Source organism: Gymnoscopelus microlampas (assembly GCF_963454915.1).
Source record: "Gymnoscopelus microlampas genome assembly, chromosome: 18".
NCBI lineage: Eukaryota > Metazoa > Chordata > Actinopteri > Myctophiformes > Myctophidae > Gymnoscopelus > Gymnoscopelus microlampas.
Genome location: NC_139955.1, coordinates 33,085,007 through 33,102,998, shown reverse-complemented (window position 1 = coordinate 33,102,998; position 17,992 = coordinate 33,085,007). Strand labels below are relative to the sequence as shown.

At 42.8% G+C, this 17,992-nt stretch overlaps 1 protein-coding gene across 2 annotated transcripts in view; it reads left to right on the top strand.

Annotated features, from left to right (window-relative positions):
* afg2a (AFG2 AAA ATPase homolog A) overlaps positions 1 to 17,992 on the top strand; it is a 171,314-nt gene that overhangs the window by 145,091 nt on the left and 8,231 nt on the right. For both annotated transcript variants that reach the window (XM_084041957.1, XM_084041956.1), the window contains exon 17: positions 1,068 to 1,232. In XM_084041957.1, the coding sequence (XP_083898083.1) occupies positions 1,068 to 1,232 (165 nt within the window). The remainder of the gene's footprint in view (positions 1 to 1,067; positions 1,233 to 17,992) is intronic.

The following is a 17,992-nucleotide window of genomic DNA, read 5'->3' as shown; positions in this document are numbered from 1 at the left end:
CCGTCGTACCCAAATACTCATCATACACAACAACATACTACAGATACAACAAACAGACAATAGTTCACCTACAAAATTTAAGAAACGGGTACGAAAAAGAAAAATAAATACATTTCTGAAATGTACAATTTTACAATATTGTACATTTCATAGGATAAAGGGTTAATCATACTTACAATTTTACAACAAATCATAAGTTTTTATTTTAATTTTATTTTAAAATGTTTCTTCCGTCAACCTACCGATATCAAATTCACTTGAATAAAAATATATAATTATGGTTAAACACAAATCAGTCAAGTTCATGAAATATTGACCTCGTTATTTCCCAAACTCGCCCGTTATTTGGTCTTGGCGGTCAACAGATATAGAGAACCAAAGTAAAGCGTATCAAACCACGCCGTGGCTTGGCCACACTGGGGGGCCGGACAGGAGTTAATGAAGACGGGGGCCTATTTGTCTGTCCCATCTGCCTCTCCGCCGGGCTGGCGAGGCGCCTGGCCCTTAACGACGTCTGACAGGCGAGACAAGCAGCGGCTTTGGGTGCTCGTGGACTGTTTTGGGGTCACGGAGATGTGTGATCATCAGATAACATCCACACAGTGTCTCCATGCTGGCTGGTGGGGAAGTTGAAAAGTTTCACATGTGCATGGATATTTCAAGGGATGATTTAAGTTCTGGAGCTTTTTTGGGGGATTGTTTTATTTTGTTTAAATCCCATTAAGACCAGAGGCCGATTCTACAAATGCCTTCTAAATAAGTAGTTCTCACTCTTTCAAGATTTCTCAAAAATGTTCGAAAATAGCAGATGTACAAGCTTGCAGCTGTGAGCTTGTACATCTGCTATTTTTGAATAGCCAACGCTAAAATCTAAAACGACACGGATGCTTTCCCCGTCTTAAACCCTCTGTACGTAGTAAACCAACACAGATTTGACCGGATTTGGCTCTGTACTTGGTCCACTCCTTTTCCCCCATCTAAACCAAACCTCTTGCAACGTTTGGTGCACTTGTAGGTCGTGTATTTTCGGTTCAAGTGGTTAAAAAGCTGACTTCCTCCCTCCCTAGGCTCTGATGCGACCGGGACGTCTGGACAGGATCGTGTATGTGCCCCTCCCAGATGCCCCAACGCGGCGGGAAATCTTCTCGCTTCAGTTCCGCAACATGCCAGTGGCTGAAGATATCTCTCTGGATCACCTGGTGACTCAAACCAGCAAGTATTCAGGAGCAGAGGTGAGAAAATGCATTCAGTTGGAATAGAAAGTACACCCGGAGGATTTTACTGTGTAATCGAATAGAGAGTGGGGGTGGAAAAAGTATTCAAATGTTTTACTTAAATAAAAATATCAATACTGTTGAATTACTCTGTTACGTGAGTAAAAGTCCGGAATTCAACGTTTACTTACACAATTATTGGTATAAAAATGTACTTAAAGTACCAAAAGTAGAAAGTACTCATTATGCAGAATGTCCCATTTCCCAGGTTACAAATGTATAAAATGTATACAAATATTTAGAAAATAGCAGCTTATCTATTGAAGATTGGAAATACTCAACTAAAGTGAAAGTACCTCAAAATTGTACTGAAGTACAGTACTTGAGTAAATGTTACTTAATTTTGGTGTTATTTAGTTTTGAATAAAGCATAAAAGTGTTTGCCCTCTTGCATACTAAAGCTAAAGCCAGATCCGAGAAGCCAGTGTTGAAGTTCACAAAAAACAGAAGAGGCTCGCACACTGACAAATCAAAAAATGGGATGCAAAAATATATATATTTTTTGTATTTACATGGTGTAAAAATAAGGTGACACAGGTGCAAAAGTGAAGAGAACAGACCATCATCAGCACTCACTATTTGGTTTTGTCCACATTGCTCTGTTCCAGTTCCATGTAGGACATTTTTAGAGGCCATAAAACTATGAAGCGAGCATTCAGTGCTTCCACATCAAAGACTCTCTTGTTAGGAATGCAGACAATGGATGTAACAATAGTAGTAACTCCTTATGTGAGGACCATAAATAGTGGCTGCGTTTGTGAAGGCAAAGGGCCCTGCCAGTGAAGCGAATGGAAGCCATGTAGCGTAGCAGTCCCTCTTGACTAGAGCCCGACCCATATATCTGTCTGGCCGATGTATCGGTCATTATTTGACTTTTTTGACGCCATCGATATCTGCAATTATGCAGCCGATATGTCTCGTATTTCATTTTACTTTTGGGCATGTTATTCTTGCTGAAAATGTTCGAAACTTTTTCAAGATTTTAAAAAATAGCAGATCTACAAGCTCACAACGTGTCGTGTTGCAACACGTTGTGAGCTTATAAATCAGCTATTTTAGTGTTTAAATGGAATACATTCTAGTCAGAAACTTTAATAAAATCTAAGTTTTTCAATTTGATTCGAAAATGTTGCACTTTTTGACAATTAATTCAAATCAGTAATTGGCCGTCTAGGACTCTCTAAAACCGGGATCGGCTACCGGACTACCCAGAATTCTGGCATTGGGTCAGGCTCTACTCTTGACACTGGCTGGGGGGATGGCCCGGTCGGATCGGTCCAACACAAACCTCCTGACTGGAGCACTTAACAATGGACCCCAGGAAAGACCAGGCCACTGTGGAAAAGTCAATAATGGCACTGAAGGGCTCTTTCGCCTCATTGTTATTGTTCCATACTCTTAGGGCCTGCCTTTAACCACATAATCCCTATTTTAATACTTTGTTGTACGCCGGTGTCGCGCGGTCAAAACAGACGATCTACAAGCTCACAATGTGTCGCATCGTGATTTGTGACACAGGTTTAAAATGGTAAATTATCACCGGAAGTCTACAATGTTTTTTTTTACCAATAATAAGGATGTGACATAATAACTAATCGTTGTTTATTTTGGATGAGGTCATGGGAGAAAACACGTCATTTGGCTTATCAAGTGGGCACTTCCTGTCACAGATGATTTGTTGAATTCTGACGTTCTATGGAGAGCCAACCCCACGTAGACTTGCATTTAGTCCAACACTTCATGTCCTTAAAGGGCAACTTTTCCGATGTTGCACCCAAACCCCATTTTAATGAAGTTGAGGACATATTACTAAACATTATGTTGGAGTGTGTTTTGATATTTTGTACATGACTTCGACGACTGTGAGAGAGAGAGAGAGAGAGAGAGAGAATGAATGACACCAAGAATGGGAAATTGAGAATTTACAGAGTTCTATTTGTCAGAGCTAACAGAGAATCATCTCAACAGCTCTGGAATAGGATAAGCACTGTGGTATACTAAATCTTGGAAGCCCAGAGACATAACTAACTTCTACCAAATCTCTCATCCTTGACACAGCAGCACAGACAAAACACAGACACCATTCAACAGAGTCATAGCATCTCCCTCTCTCCTTTCTATGACCTTGGCTTCGGACACCTGCTTCTTATTTGGTGAAAAAGTGTATGGAGGGGGGGGGGGGGGGCTGCATACAGAAGGTCATCGCTTTCAATTCCTAGAGAGGGGTGGGGAGTACAACATTTGTTGATATAGTGTCACAATAATGCTAACCACATTATCCATATTTTATACTTTGGCAATTCAAAAATAGTGATGACAGGAAAAGTTGGAGCACCACTGATATAGCAACATACTGTTTAGATATGTATTTGGCCGCGGACCCCTGTTTCAAAATGTTTTGTTCCAGGGACGCCCCAGAAGCAAAGATTTGAGTTACAAATGTTGGCTTTAAAAAATATATATTCAAAGATTTGCACAAGATTTTTCAAGGATAGCAGATATTAGCTTGTATATCTGCTATTTTTGAATAGCCCAAAGAAATCTAAAATGACACAGACGCGTTCCCAGATTGAATGGGTTAATATGGATATGATAGAAAAAGCCGTGGCGGCTCTCTCTCTCTGACAGGATAAGAAAACAAGCGTCTTTCAAACAAATTAAGAGGCTACAGCATGCCTTGGCAGGCTATGGAGATCCATATTTCATTGTTGTCCCATTCCTGCACTCCATGTGACATGTTTGTGAACGCCGCGGCGGTATCAGTGATATGTTGTTTCATTGCAATCAGTTGCCTGGAGAGAGTTTATTTGTCGAGAGACCTTTTGATCCAGACACAGACAAGCCCCTTGACAATTTGACACACACACCCACACACACACACACACACACACACACACACACACACACACACACACACACACACACACACACACACACACACACACACACACCAACCTTTTAAGTAATATAGGACATGAGTAACCATCCATGTCGTCTCTGTCTGGGCAGAAACCTCTTATCTCCATATTCTAACTATTTGTGTGTTTTTCGTATTTTAAGGCCCCTACTTAGCGCGTTTCGAGCTTGTAGATCTGCTACTTGTAGATCTGCTACTTGTAGATCTGCTACTTTGAATCCTGAATACTGAAAAGTAACGGTTTTGGACATATGAGGTTTACCACCCAACGGAGATGCTATACAATTTGATGATACTCTCATCCAAAGTGCCTTTACTTAATGTGTCAGCCTTATTACACACTCACGTGTAACCGCTTTGACATGCTCACGAAGACACATTTTATTCGATTTTATTTAGATAATCAAGTCTGAACAGGAAAGGGAGGTGTCAAAAGGCATTTGGGATTCCTCACTATGGGGATCCTTTACTCCACTATCATGGACTTAAAGGGCAGATTGAGGTGGTATATAAGGGCCTCTCTTATCGTCAAAGTATAGGCGCTCTCTCTCTCTCTCCCCGACTCCTTCTCCGTGCGGCCCCCACCCCAGAAAGCAGCTTAAAGCAGGCATACACCTGGAAGGAGGTATGCGCTGGGAAACCAATCCCCCGGTATCAGGTGTTGCGCTTGACATCGGGGTGTTTGGGAAAATCTCTCAACGTTGGAATGGTGGTCTGCAGTCACTTGCAAGTTGCTTCTTGGAAACCCCACGGAAATCCACAAGACGATCCACTGTGAACATGACTGAGTTCGTTGACAGAGTGTAATCTAGGTTTCATCTGTTTTTAGTACACTATATATACTGTAGTATACTAGTCTATAGTATACTAACAGTATATACTGAAGACTAAGACACCACACCTCCAGGGGTCCTCAACAGGGGGTCCGGGACCCCTAGGGGGTCCTCAGAGTTACTACAGGGGGTCCGCCAAATGTTTGTGTGATTGGAACCTTTTTTTACATTAACCACTAGAACCCTAGCTAGCTATTTGCTATTCTCAGGAGAACTTTAGCCGCAAAGAGAAAAAGAGCGAGAAAAAGAGCAGACCAAGTACAGACTGAGTGAAAGTTTACTTAAGTTTAAGTGGTTAAATGTCTGAGAGTACACATGAATCCAACATACTTTGATGATAGTTGCTGTCAAACAAGTCTATGAAGTTATCTATGAAAAGGTTAAACTCCATCACAATTTGATACAATGTGTAGTGGGGGGGTCCCTGCTTCATCTCTCTCTCAGCTAAGGGGTCCTTGGCCTGAAAAGGCGTTGAAGACCCCTGTACCACACTATGCTATGCTATTGTAGTCTAGAGTCGACTGCATTGCAACTTACTACACGGTATATAAATAAATACTGCTCTCTGCCCCAATACGCACGTACGCATGCGAGCACACACACACACACACACACACACACACACACACACACACACACACACACACACACACACACACACTGCATTAAACATAAACATTGTTCCCCCGTAGATTGATTATCAGTAGATGCCTAGAGGCTTCAATTATTCTTCATTCCATAAGAACAATAAGCACAAGCACTCACATTTCAGCTCTGCATTGGAATGGCATTGCCCCAATATTATAGTATAACATTATAGTGATGATGGCGTGCTGCTACGCTAGGTTTACTGTAAGTAACTTGGCAACATAACCTTTTTTGATTAAAACTGGGGTGCATTGCTGCCACTTGTGTGTTGATATTGTGGTATTGTGTATTATTTATTTTCATTAAACATAAACATGCAATAGCACCAGTGTGGTCCTATACGTTGAGTATAGCATATCGTCTCTGTCGGGTGGAAACCTCATATGTCCAAAACTGTTAACTTTTCAGGATTCATATTCAAAAGTAGCAAAAGTAGCAGATCCACAAGCTCGAAAACGCGTGTGGATCTGCTACTGTTTTGTGACGCGGTAGTATGATCAAGTAGGCCGTTCATTTACGGAAAAAAACACACAAAGTTATAATCTGGAGGTAGGAGATTTCTGCCCGACAGCAACGATTTGTGAGAAGCTGGGCCTGAGATGTAAGGACAAAGTTGTGTCCTGAAAAACAGATACTTTAATACGTAAAAAAAACAAAAACACCTCAACGTCAGGTATCTCAATGAGGCTTAAAAGGTTTGTGCCCGACAGCAACGATATAATAGCACCAGTATAATATAGTAAGGTACGGAAAAGGTGCGTTAACAACACTAAGCCTCCAGGTAGTGATTTGTACCAGTCTGATACAGATTTCTGTTTCCTTTATAAAGAAGGAGTGGCTGGACAGCTTTGTCAGGCTGCTGAGGGTAGGATGTTGGTCTTGGCATGGCATCATGATGCAGTAAGCTGGCAGAGCAGAGCAGAGCATGCCACGGCACAGACAGGCATCATCAAATCGTGTATCATCAGAACCAGGCTCACACAGAGCAGAGACAGGCCGTGTGGAGCGAGGGCTAAGAGTTATCAACGGGCCTGAAAATTAAGGCCCGGCCCTAACTAGGTCGGCCCGAACAGGCCCGGCCCGAACAATTACCATAATGTTAGGCTAGAAAACCCGGAAAAAAAACTAGGACCCGACTAATTAGCATACATTTTCGTGACCCGGCCCGAAAACGCCAGGGTCGGGTCGGGTTTGGGCAGAATTTGAGGGCCTTCATAAATCCTCTCCAGGGCTCTGATAGGAACTGGAAGCCACTCAACAAAGTCCTTTTTTCACTGTCTCTCTCTCTCTCTCTCTCTCGACTGTCTCTCTTCCACAACCCTCCCTCTCTCTCCCTCTCTCTCTCTCTCTCTCTCTCTCTCTCTCTCTCTCTCTCTCTCTTTCTCTCTCTCTCTCTTTCTCTCTCTCTCTCTCTCTGTCAACCATCTCCTTCTCTTAGCGGTTCCATCTCTTCTTTGCACTCACTCTACCACTCTCTTATATAACTCAATTCAATTTCAGTTCAACGTAATGCACTTTCTCACACCATGAAAGTTGAGACCACCACTGGCCCAAAGCATCCATTCCCACCGTCTCTCCCCATCCATGTCAGTATAGTTGTGTGTGTGTGTGTGTGTGTGTGTGTGTGTGTGTGTGTGTGTGTGTGTGTGTGTGTGTGTGGTTGTCGGTGGGTGAAGCGGACGAATTACCTGGAGCGCTGAACAACTTTCATTTGCATTCCTGGGAATGGAGACCTGTCAGACAGACGCACTGTGGCAGGAGGGAGGGAAGGAGGGAGGTCACAGTTGTCAGCTTGGATCCAGTGCCTTGTTGAGGCCGATTCTACTGTAAATCAGTAATCAGACGAGAAGATATGTGTTAAAAATTTCTAAATTGTTCAAAACTTTTTAAAAAACTTTCAAGATTTTTCTAAAATGTTTCAAACATGTTTCACGAAGCTTGTATATCTGCTATTTCTTAGAACTACTGTTCTAAACCATTGGTATATAGTATATAACCCTATATACAGTACCTACATTTACATATATTTAAAAAAAAAAAACTTGGGAGAAAATGTGAAAAATTAACATCTTTGACATGAAAATATTTGAGAACCATTGGGTTTTAGGGGAAGGGGAGTCGCCTACGTAGTTGTCAAATTGGATCCAGAAACCTTGTTTAAAAATGGCCTCTCTTCCTATCTACCCATCTAAACACACACACACACACACACACACACACACACACACACACACACACACACACACACCACACACCCCCTTCATGACAGGATACCTGCTTGGGCTGACATCTGTTTTCACCACCACCCTCCTGCACCCCCCCCCCCTCGACAAACCTCACGCTCAGCCCAGATTGCTCCCGGCTCCCACCTGCACCCACCCATACTCCACCATTACACCCCCCCCCCCCCCCCACCCCCAAACAGAAGCAGCAACATTCGATACTGTAATCAGCGCCATGTTGTCACGACTCACGAAAGAAGGCCTCCAAAAAAAGGAAGGTGCCACGCTACTAGTCTCGTTCTTTTTTTTTCCCCCTTCTTTTTTTAACGATCAAGCCCGGACAGGAAAAGACCTGTAGGATCCATGGGTTCCTGTCACACACATCCAGTCAAATAAAGGCTTTTTACTCAGAAGCCTCGTTGAGATACCTGACGTTCAGCTGTTTTTGTTGTTTTTGTGTGTAAATTTTTTAACAGGCCACAACTTTGTCCTTACATCTCAGGTGCAGCCTGTCACAAATACAGCTTCTCGCTCAGAAGTAACTGGAATGGGAAAGTGCGTAACACAAGCTTCATGAGAAATTAACCACTTAAACCCTATATGGTTGACAGGAGTCCCTCAGGGGTCTGTACTAGTGTCTTTTCTGTTTTACGGTTATTGTGGGGATAGCTTTCATTGAAAATAGCCAATCGACAAGCTGCGCAATGCGTTGTGAGCTTGTCGATCGGCTATTTCCTGTGAAAGCTTTCCCCACAATATGGATGCTGGGGTTTAAGTGGTAAATCTTAAGATTTACACTTAAAGAAAGGCTCTATGACTACAAAATAGAGAGCTACATATTTTGTTGTTATGAATAATCTTTGGCTATAGCAATGGCGTAGATGAGTCACCATCTGCATTCATTATATGAACTAAAATCTTCTAAATCAGTCAATTTGAGTCTGGGAAAAGGTATGCCCCCCTCCAAATAGGAATAATAAACACACAAGAACACTGAGATAGGACTTTCAGTCGACTTTGAGTTGTCCAAAAAAGGTTGTGTGACTTCTCTCCCTATGGAGATGGCTGTGTCTTGTTTTTTTGGAACTCTTTGTCTTGTTTTTGCGTCTTGGAACGAAGGACGACGCCAGAGACGTTGGGAGCAGTGTGAGGTCATCACTAAGGGACGGAATGCAGAGAGAGAGAGAGTGCATAACATCCTGTGCAAAGGGCCAAGGACAGGACAGGACAGGACAGGACAGGGGGACGCTGTGGTGTTCATATCCCTTTAAGTGGAACCACATTTTGTCATCTCCGAGAAGACGGATGATCGCCCTCCATGGATATCCCCATAATGTCATAACATCCGTCTCCCCGGGAGACTGTTTTGACCACTAATAAAAACCCCAAGCGCCGGTATTCCGCCACAGCCAGTATCAGAGTGTGTCTGAGCTCTGAGTGTTCCGTCACACAAGTTGCCTTTGACCGCACGCGACCCCCCCCCCCCCCCCCCCACTGTGGGCTGTTTTCTCCAAGCCCAGGTGTCTCAGTTGATTTGGACGTTGGCCATTCAAAATAAACAGTGTAATTGTTTTCTTAGCACTTTTTGTCTCCTTTTTTTTTTTTTGTCTACAGTAGCAGCAGCAGCAAGTCATTTCCTGTACGCAGGGCTTTGTTCTTAAAATCCTGAGTATTCATTTAACTTTGTAGAGTGTTAGCATGGACTCATGAGGATCTATTTCTTAAGTTAAATTAACACTGAAGGTTTTACTATGTGTACAGAGGAACAAGCTGTCTACGGGGGTGTTGCAGGTGATTTATACTTAGTCGCACGCCAGTGTCATGCACCTAAATTAGCAGATTGGCTGCTTTCGGTGCACGGCACGCCCTGCAACCAAGGTTAAATTAGGCAATAGTTGTTAATTGCTGTGTGTGTGTGTGTGTGTGTGTGTGTGTGTGTGTGTGTGTGTGTGTGTGTGTGTGTTTGAGGTTACCTAGGCTCTGAACAAACTACAGAATGTGAAGAAGAGGGTGTTTGATGATAAATCGGATTCCAGGATGCTTGTTTTCAACGATTAAAGGAGGCAAAAAATAGAGCTGGGTGGCCAATGAGGCCATGTGTAACAACAGACACACACGTGCACACTCGCAGGACACATACTGACACACACACACACACACACACACACACACACACACATAGATAGATATATACACAGACACCCGGAAAAATAGACACTACTAAAACAAACAGACACACACACACACACACACAGAAAAACAGACACTACTAACACAAACAGGCACCACATAAACACACACACACATGTACGCGCACACACACACACACACACACACACACACACACACACACACACACACACACACACACACACACGCACACACACACATGGCAAAAACCACCCTCACAGGAAGACAAATGGCTTCCTCTTAACACCTGTTGTGGTTGCGGCTGTACCTCCTCTGGCTCCGCTCTCCCCGTCTCCCTGATTTACGACCTGCTATTTGTTGTTGCAAAGATTTTTATCACCAAGGACACCAGGCACCAAAAAAATGCATCAACAAATGTGTTTCTGTTTGCGTTAACAGCGGGATTAAGCAAGCACATGATGAGGCAACGGAGCTGATGTAGACTCAGACATCAGTGCCAGGGTTTTGTGTCAAAAGATGATCATATAAAAATGCAGCGCGCCCTCAAGTTAACCACTTATAAGCCCTATATACTTATAGTCGCACAACCAATAGCGGAAATAGACAATCTACAAGCTCACGACACCTCGCAATGTGACATGTTGTGAGCTATACGAGAGACACCAGCCTGGAATACGAGAGACACCAGCCTGGAAATGGTTAATGTGTTGATTTTCAATTTTGACAAAGTTTGGTTTCCAGTGGTGTAAAGTAACTATTACATTACTACTACTAAGTACATGTACTCAAGTACTGTACTTACGTACAATTCTGAGGTATTTTTTACTTTACTGGAGTATTTCCAATTGTTTATACTTTACTATACTACTCCACTACATCTCAGAGGCAAATATTGTACTTTTACTCCACTACAATAATTAGAAAAATTAGTTACTTTGTAGATTTGGTTATTATTACAAAACCACTTCAGCTCTGTATACATTTCGGCCTTTTTAAAATAGCCAATCTACAAGCTCACAATGTGTCGCGATGCGACGCATTTCAAAAGGTTTTTATGCATTTTATACATTTGAAAACTTTGTGAAATGAGACATTCTGCATAAGGAGTAGTTTCTACTTTTACCCAAGTACATTTTGAATTCCGGACTTTTACTTGTAAACAGAGTATGTCTACATTGCAGTATTAATACTTTTACTTAAGTAAAACATTTGAGTTCTTTTTCCACCACTGATGGTTTCACACTCCAACCAGCGACATCCTGTTTTTGTGCTTAGCTCCTTGTTTCTTGTCAGTATACTTGTGAAATGCCTGAAACGCAAACACAGTCAAATCCTCTGTGTTCATTCAACTCTGAGTGTAAAGACGGACGAGACCCCATTTGGGGTTTTATTTAACTTTATTGTGCCGACATTTATCTCTTACCCCTGATGTCATCACATTCTAAGAACAAGATTCTTCATTCATTAATAGTTTCCTCTTAACCCATTAAGACCTGAGGCCGATTGTACAAATGGCTTCTAAGATCAGTAGTTCTCAATTTTTTCCGTGATTCAAAAGTATTCGACATTTTTCAAACACACTGAGCTTGTACATCTGCTATTTTTGTATAGCCAACGCTAAAATCTAAAATAACACAGATGCTTTCACAGTTTTAATGTGTTAATTGTCATCTATCGATAGATTGATAGATAGATTAGTTAAATCGATGCATATAGATATGTGTAAATCTGTCTGTGGAACACCAATTAAAACATTCCTGGGAAATGTGAGCCGGCCAGTTGGCTGCGTTTCTCTTGGACCAGAAAGGTATGTTAAATGTAGAATGTGTTAATTGAACCCTAAACTAAAACCAAACTTATATTGATGCTTGAGGAGGGAACACCTGGGGGTGGTCTCCTCCAAATGGTGGAGTGAGAGGAGAAAGGAAGGGCAACGCTAGTGCAGCAACACCAGAGCAAACTCATAAAAGAGAAAACAACAGTGGCTTCTGGCCTCCCGGTCACAGAAACACACACGCGCGCACACACACACACACACACACACACACACACACACACACACACACACACACACACACACACACACACACTGGTGTATTACTATACTTGTGAGGACATCAACCTTTCAGGTCGGCGATTTTATGAATGCCATATTTATTTATTTTTTGCCATTTTACCGTAAGCCTAAAGCAGAGAAATAGACGATCTACAAGCTCACAGCGCATCGCACGTTTGGTCCTCACAAGTATAGTAATGGGCACACACACACACACACACACACACACACACACACACACACACACACACACACACACACACACACACACACACACACACACACACACACACACACACGCACACATACATACACCGAGGCACACACATTATGTAGTATCCTTTGGAGCACTAAAGAGCCGACTACTACACTAAACGGCGCTGAGAACAGAAGTTCCAGCCCAGGGCAGGGTACCTGGTCCTTCCTCTCCCTGCCCTGGCCTTAGGGCCCCTCTGTTGGATGGAGGCGTGTCGGGGGCCGACTATAGCCCCCCAGGACAGGAGGTCTGCAGTTAACAAGAGCCCTGAGAGGGAGGGAGGGCCTCCTTTGTTAAACAACGTGGGCAAACAGGAAGCCAAGTCACTCTTTTAACACCTCAACAAATGAGCGGCCATCCCCTGGCACCTTGGGCTAACAGAATGGCTGCTTCCCTCTCCAGCACAATTAATCCTAACGGCTTTCTGGGAAAACTTGTGTTGCTAAATCAGTGGTGCTTAAACTTTTTCATGTCAAGGACCCCCGCGAAATTATATGTATTTGACCACGGACCCCCCATCTAAAAATATTTTGTTCCAGGGACCTCCCCAGAAGCAAAGATTGGAGTTTGAAATGTTTGCTTTAAGAAATATATTTATTCAAAGATTTGCACACATTTTTCAAAAATAGCAGATCTACAAGGGCGTAGCGCGGCACAAAGTGACGCGCTATGAGCTTGCATATCTGCTATTGAATAGCTAAGCACAATAGCTCCAGCACAAATAAGCCTGAGTTGTACTAGTTGTAATATTTATTAGAGATGTAAGCATGCCGTTGTCGCAAGCCGGCTTTTCTTGATAATTATGATTTATATTTTTCCTTGTTGATGTAGATATGTGTATTATTGTCATTATTAATTGCTGTTACAATGCTTGAGAAACGAGAACAAAATAATTGTACTTTTATGTAGTCGTACACAAAATGTGCACAAGAAAGAAACCTTTAAAATAGCAGATCTACAAGCTCACAACGAGTTGCACTGTGCACACATTGTGCTGTGTAGATCGGCTATTTTAGGTGTATAGTGAGTCATACAACTGAACCAGGCTTTAGCTCTGTCACTTCACTTGGTTTTGGGGTTTGCATGTTAGGCAAGGATTACGAAAAGAAGCCCATTCAATGAGTCCGTCTTGAAGTAGTCTTAACTCTTCTTTCCAATCAAGATTTTTATTTTCATTTAATGGAATGTTTAATTTAACAACGTGGAGTTTGTATCCTTGTGCACATTAAACATCTTCATTACATCTCAGGGATAGGCATGTTTATGAATCTCACACGGGTGGGGTGAAGAATAATCAGTTTGGAACACATCACATAGGCAGAGTATTGAATTTGGAGTGTGTACACACACACACACACACACACACACACACACACACACACACACACACACACACACACACACTGAGCAGTACAGTACAGTACAAATAAATCACACAGACACACAACCAGGTTCAGTTCAGGCGTGTTTGGTAAATATGCCACCTCTGCCTTCCCAGGCCAGAATGTACTGCTTTCATTCGCTTGATTAAGGAGCGAGGACAAATATGCCCTTAGAGTGAGGCCCGGTTTGGTTCACCATCCACCCACCCTGAACACGACGGAGCTCATAGCTCTCCGACACAGGTGCTGTCCCACACGGGTCTTTCCAAAACATGTGGTGGTGAGGGGGAGGGGAGGGGGTAGTTGATAAGTTTCCCACATGAGTGCGGTGACCAAAACGTCCCAGTTTTGTCCGGGGATTATCCCATTCTCGAGCTGGGTGTCCAGTGCAATAACATATGAGCCAAGTAAAGATGTGTTTTAGTCTTAAGCCTTAAATAGATATACTTTGCACCTTTTGTACCTGTTTAGCACCTCTGTTTATTAACCCCTCTGTTATTTATTTATGCTTTGTTTTCCGTCTGTATTGTAATGTTATGTACTCTATTGTCTGCTTGTTTGTATGTTTTTTGCGGGCACTGCGGATGTGAATTAGCATCTTTGCTAAATCCAGTGTATTTACCTTACATTGATGTATTGCCCATTAATATGCAGTGTCCCGTCAAAATAAACATATAAAGTCCCGACAGATTATCTGTAAAACATTCAAATGTATGTTCAACATTTACTACCATTGTCCTGGTTGTCACCACAATTAAAATAACAATACGTTTTCAGTGCTTCATAGACATGTATTGGTGCGTTCACAGGGGCCAGACGCCAGATACAAAGATACAAATATACTAAAATACACAGCATCTTTGTCGCTGTGTCGCATTGTATCTGTGTTGCTCAACGTGGTCGTTGGCGTCATCAAACGTGCAGACATCGGAGCTACAGTTGTAGTTTTGTATCTTTGTATCTGGAAGTTGAACCCAGCTCAACTTGAATTTGTAGCTTTGTATCTTTGTCGCTAGAGCTACAGCTACAAACGTTGGATGTAGTGTATCTTTGTATCGTCACGTCGCTGGCTTCCATTGAAAATGAATGATAGCGTGTATCTTTTTATCTGTCCGAACGTGAACGCACCATTACACTGTGGCGTAACAAGCCACCACCGGGATCCCAGTGCAGGGTGGTCAAACCGGGGGCCCCCACAACCAAGAACACATTGTGGTGTAATGTCTGTAGCCAATGAGAGAACTATTTTGAAGCATGCAGCTTTAAAATGACCGGCAACAGTGAGATGCATTGCACAGTTGTACTTTTCTGTAGGCCACCCGTAATAGTCAACAGACATAAACGTACGGCATTTATAGGAAAGGAGAGAAAATAGGAAGAGCTATGCTTATAGCATCTAACAAATTATCCGTGGAAGCAGTGGTGGAAGAAATACTCTGATATTTTCCTTAAGTGAAAGTAGCAATACCACAATGTAAAAATACTCTGTTACAAGTAAAAGGCCTGTGTTCAAAATGTTGTAAGTAATGTAAAAGTACAAAAGTTTTGGCATCAAAATATACTCAAAATACCAAAACTAAAAGTACTAAAAATGTTTGAAAATGTCCCTCCTTCTCTCCCCCACTCCCTGGTCCTGCTCTCCTCAATCTTCACCCCTCCCTCAACCATCTCACTCCCTCCCTCTAGAGCACTCTCCTTGCCTCTCTCTCTCTCTCTCTCTCTCTCTCTCTCTCTCTCTCTCTCTCTCTCTCTCTCTCTCTCTCTCTCTCTCTCTCTCTCTCTCCGTCTTCTCTTCTCCTTCTTCCTCTCTTGCTCTCGCTTTGTTTCTCCTCCTTTCTGTCTTTCTCTCCCTTTCTGTATGTATCGCTCTCACTCCCAACCTCCCTCTCGCATCCCCTCTTTCTCCCTACTGTCTCTGTTCTATGTCTCTCTCCCCTACTCTCTCCCCCTCTCTCTCCCTATACTCTCTCTCCTCTTGCTCTCCCCCCTTCTCTCTCTCTCTCTCTCTCTCTCTCTCTCTCTCTCTCCCCCCCCCTCCCTCTCAGTCTCTAGTCTTGTAATCGTAAATAGGTTTCACATGGTTCTGTGGTCAGGCCTTATTTCTCTTGGCAGGGTTCTGTCACTGCAGACACTTCCTCTCTGCCTTTCTGGGGGATGAAACCTTTTATTTCTGCTTGGGTCTCGGACTCCCCAACACACACACACACACACACACACACACACACACACACACACACACACACACACACACACACACACACACACACAAAACAGCGTTTGATTTATATATTATTTAATTTCCTCTCAGAAAATTGGATGCGGTGTAATGCGGCCTTCTTTTTTTTCCCTCTCCTGTTCCGACGGGAGCGAGGGTTGGAGGGGAGTTTATGGGGGGAGCCAGAGTTTTTTTGTTTGTTGGCCATTTGCTTTAACCACTTGAACCCCAGCAATACTGCCTGGGCCAGCATGCCTATTCCATTCTAATCTGCGGGGGAACATTCGTCCTCAAAATAGTAGATATCTGAGCTTGTAGATCGGCTATTGTTGGCGAAGGGATTCGGTGTGGTGGACGGGAAAAAAACGGTCCAAGTGCAGCTGTAACTCAAGTCCGTTTCACTAAAGACTAGAGGGTCTAAGTGGTTAAGAGTTCCCCTCTGAGCCAATATCACCACTGCCTCTATGTCAGTTTGATTATAAGGAGCCCCCAGGCGTGTGTGTGTGTGTGGGTGTGTGTGTGTGTGTGTGTGTGTGTGCGTGCGTGCGTGCGTGTGTTGTCATGCATGTGTGTCTCTGTGAGTGTTTATGATGAGAGTAGAACTTTGTGTGTGTGTCTGCTTGCTCGGGTGAATGATTGTCTACTATTTGTCAAAGTAAGGGTGTGTGTGCGTGTGCATGTGCGTGCGTGCAGCAACGTGCGCGTGCTTTTGTGTGTTGGAAATTTGTGCAAGTGTGTGCTTCATAGAGGCCTTTTATATGATTGTATATATCACTGCATGCCTGTGTGTCCATAATGTGCTGTAACAAGCCCTTGATTAAGAGCCGCCTGGAGAACACTGTCAGTGTCACCAAAACATTGTTCTGAGACATTAGTCAAGTAGTTGAAAATCATTTTTCAATTGGCAACACTGTTACTGAGAAATGACCAGTGCAAGCTTGTTAGCATGTTGTAGCCATGCTAATAGAAGCTATCTATAACCCCACCTTCCAGCACCCTTGCTTAGACTGAGCCCATCTTCGAGACTGGTCTTCATTATGATCTGAACTGCACCTGTTATGGTTGTGTGATTGTATCTCACATGGTTGTGGCGCTTTTGCAAATCTGTCCACAGACAAGCTGTTGCGGCTGGTAAAAAAAAGAGACTTTAAAAGGAAAGAACAAAACGAGTACATCTAGGCTACATAATCATTTTGCTGCTAATGTGTGTCCCACATGTGAAAACGTACTTGTGTGCGCGCACATATGTACTGTAAGCTTGCATGTTTGTGTTTCTGTCTTCTGTTCTGTTTTTGCCATGACAAGGCTTCAAAGAGAATCGGGATGCAACTAAACACAAAAACACTCACGCAACGCACTTGTGCACATGCTGTACATGCAAACAAACAAACAAACAAACACATGTGTGCGTGAATGTGAGTACATGAAGATAGAATGCAGTGGTCAAATTTGTTGTGATTTTGGTATAAATCTGATTCCCTTTCATCTCAGTTTCACGTTAATCTCCACCAAATGGACAGGAGTTTGTATGACAGGGCAGAAAACAGCCAAGATATAATACGGACAATAGAGCTCATACTAAATCACTACCCAGCAGCAGCAATGGGACCGTAAGGGTCTGAGAGTTCAACTAAACACTCAGGATGTTGCTGTGTATGCCAGCAGTTCTCAAATTCAGTCCTGGGCAGTGCAGCTGGTTTCCAGTCTAACCTTTCATAGGGCATAGCAGTGGTGGCCATTTTGTGGTGCCACAGGTGCCACATGGGAATTCTTCCCATAGAGAATTCCGAAAATATTTGTTATAAATTAGTTTAAGCCTGTGTCATAAAACTGTCAAACAATATTTGAAAACCCCAAACCAAAAGGGTATTTATTAAATATAGTATATTACATAATATAATTAAATATTTTGACACAGAATCAAATGTTTTATGGTCATGTTTCACCAGGAGCCTTAAAATAATTTATATAAATATTTTTGGAAATCTGTATGGGAAAGATGTGTGGGTTTTCTATCTGTGGCACCACAAAATGACCG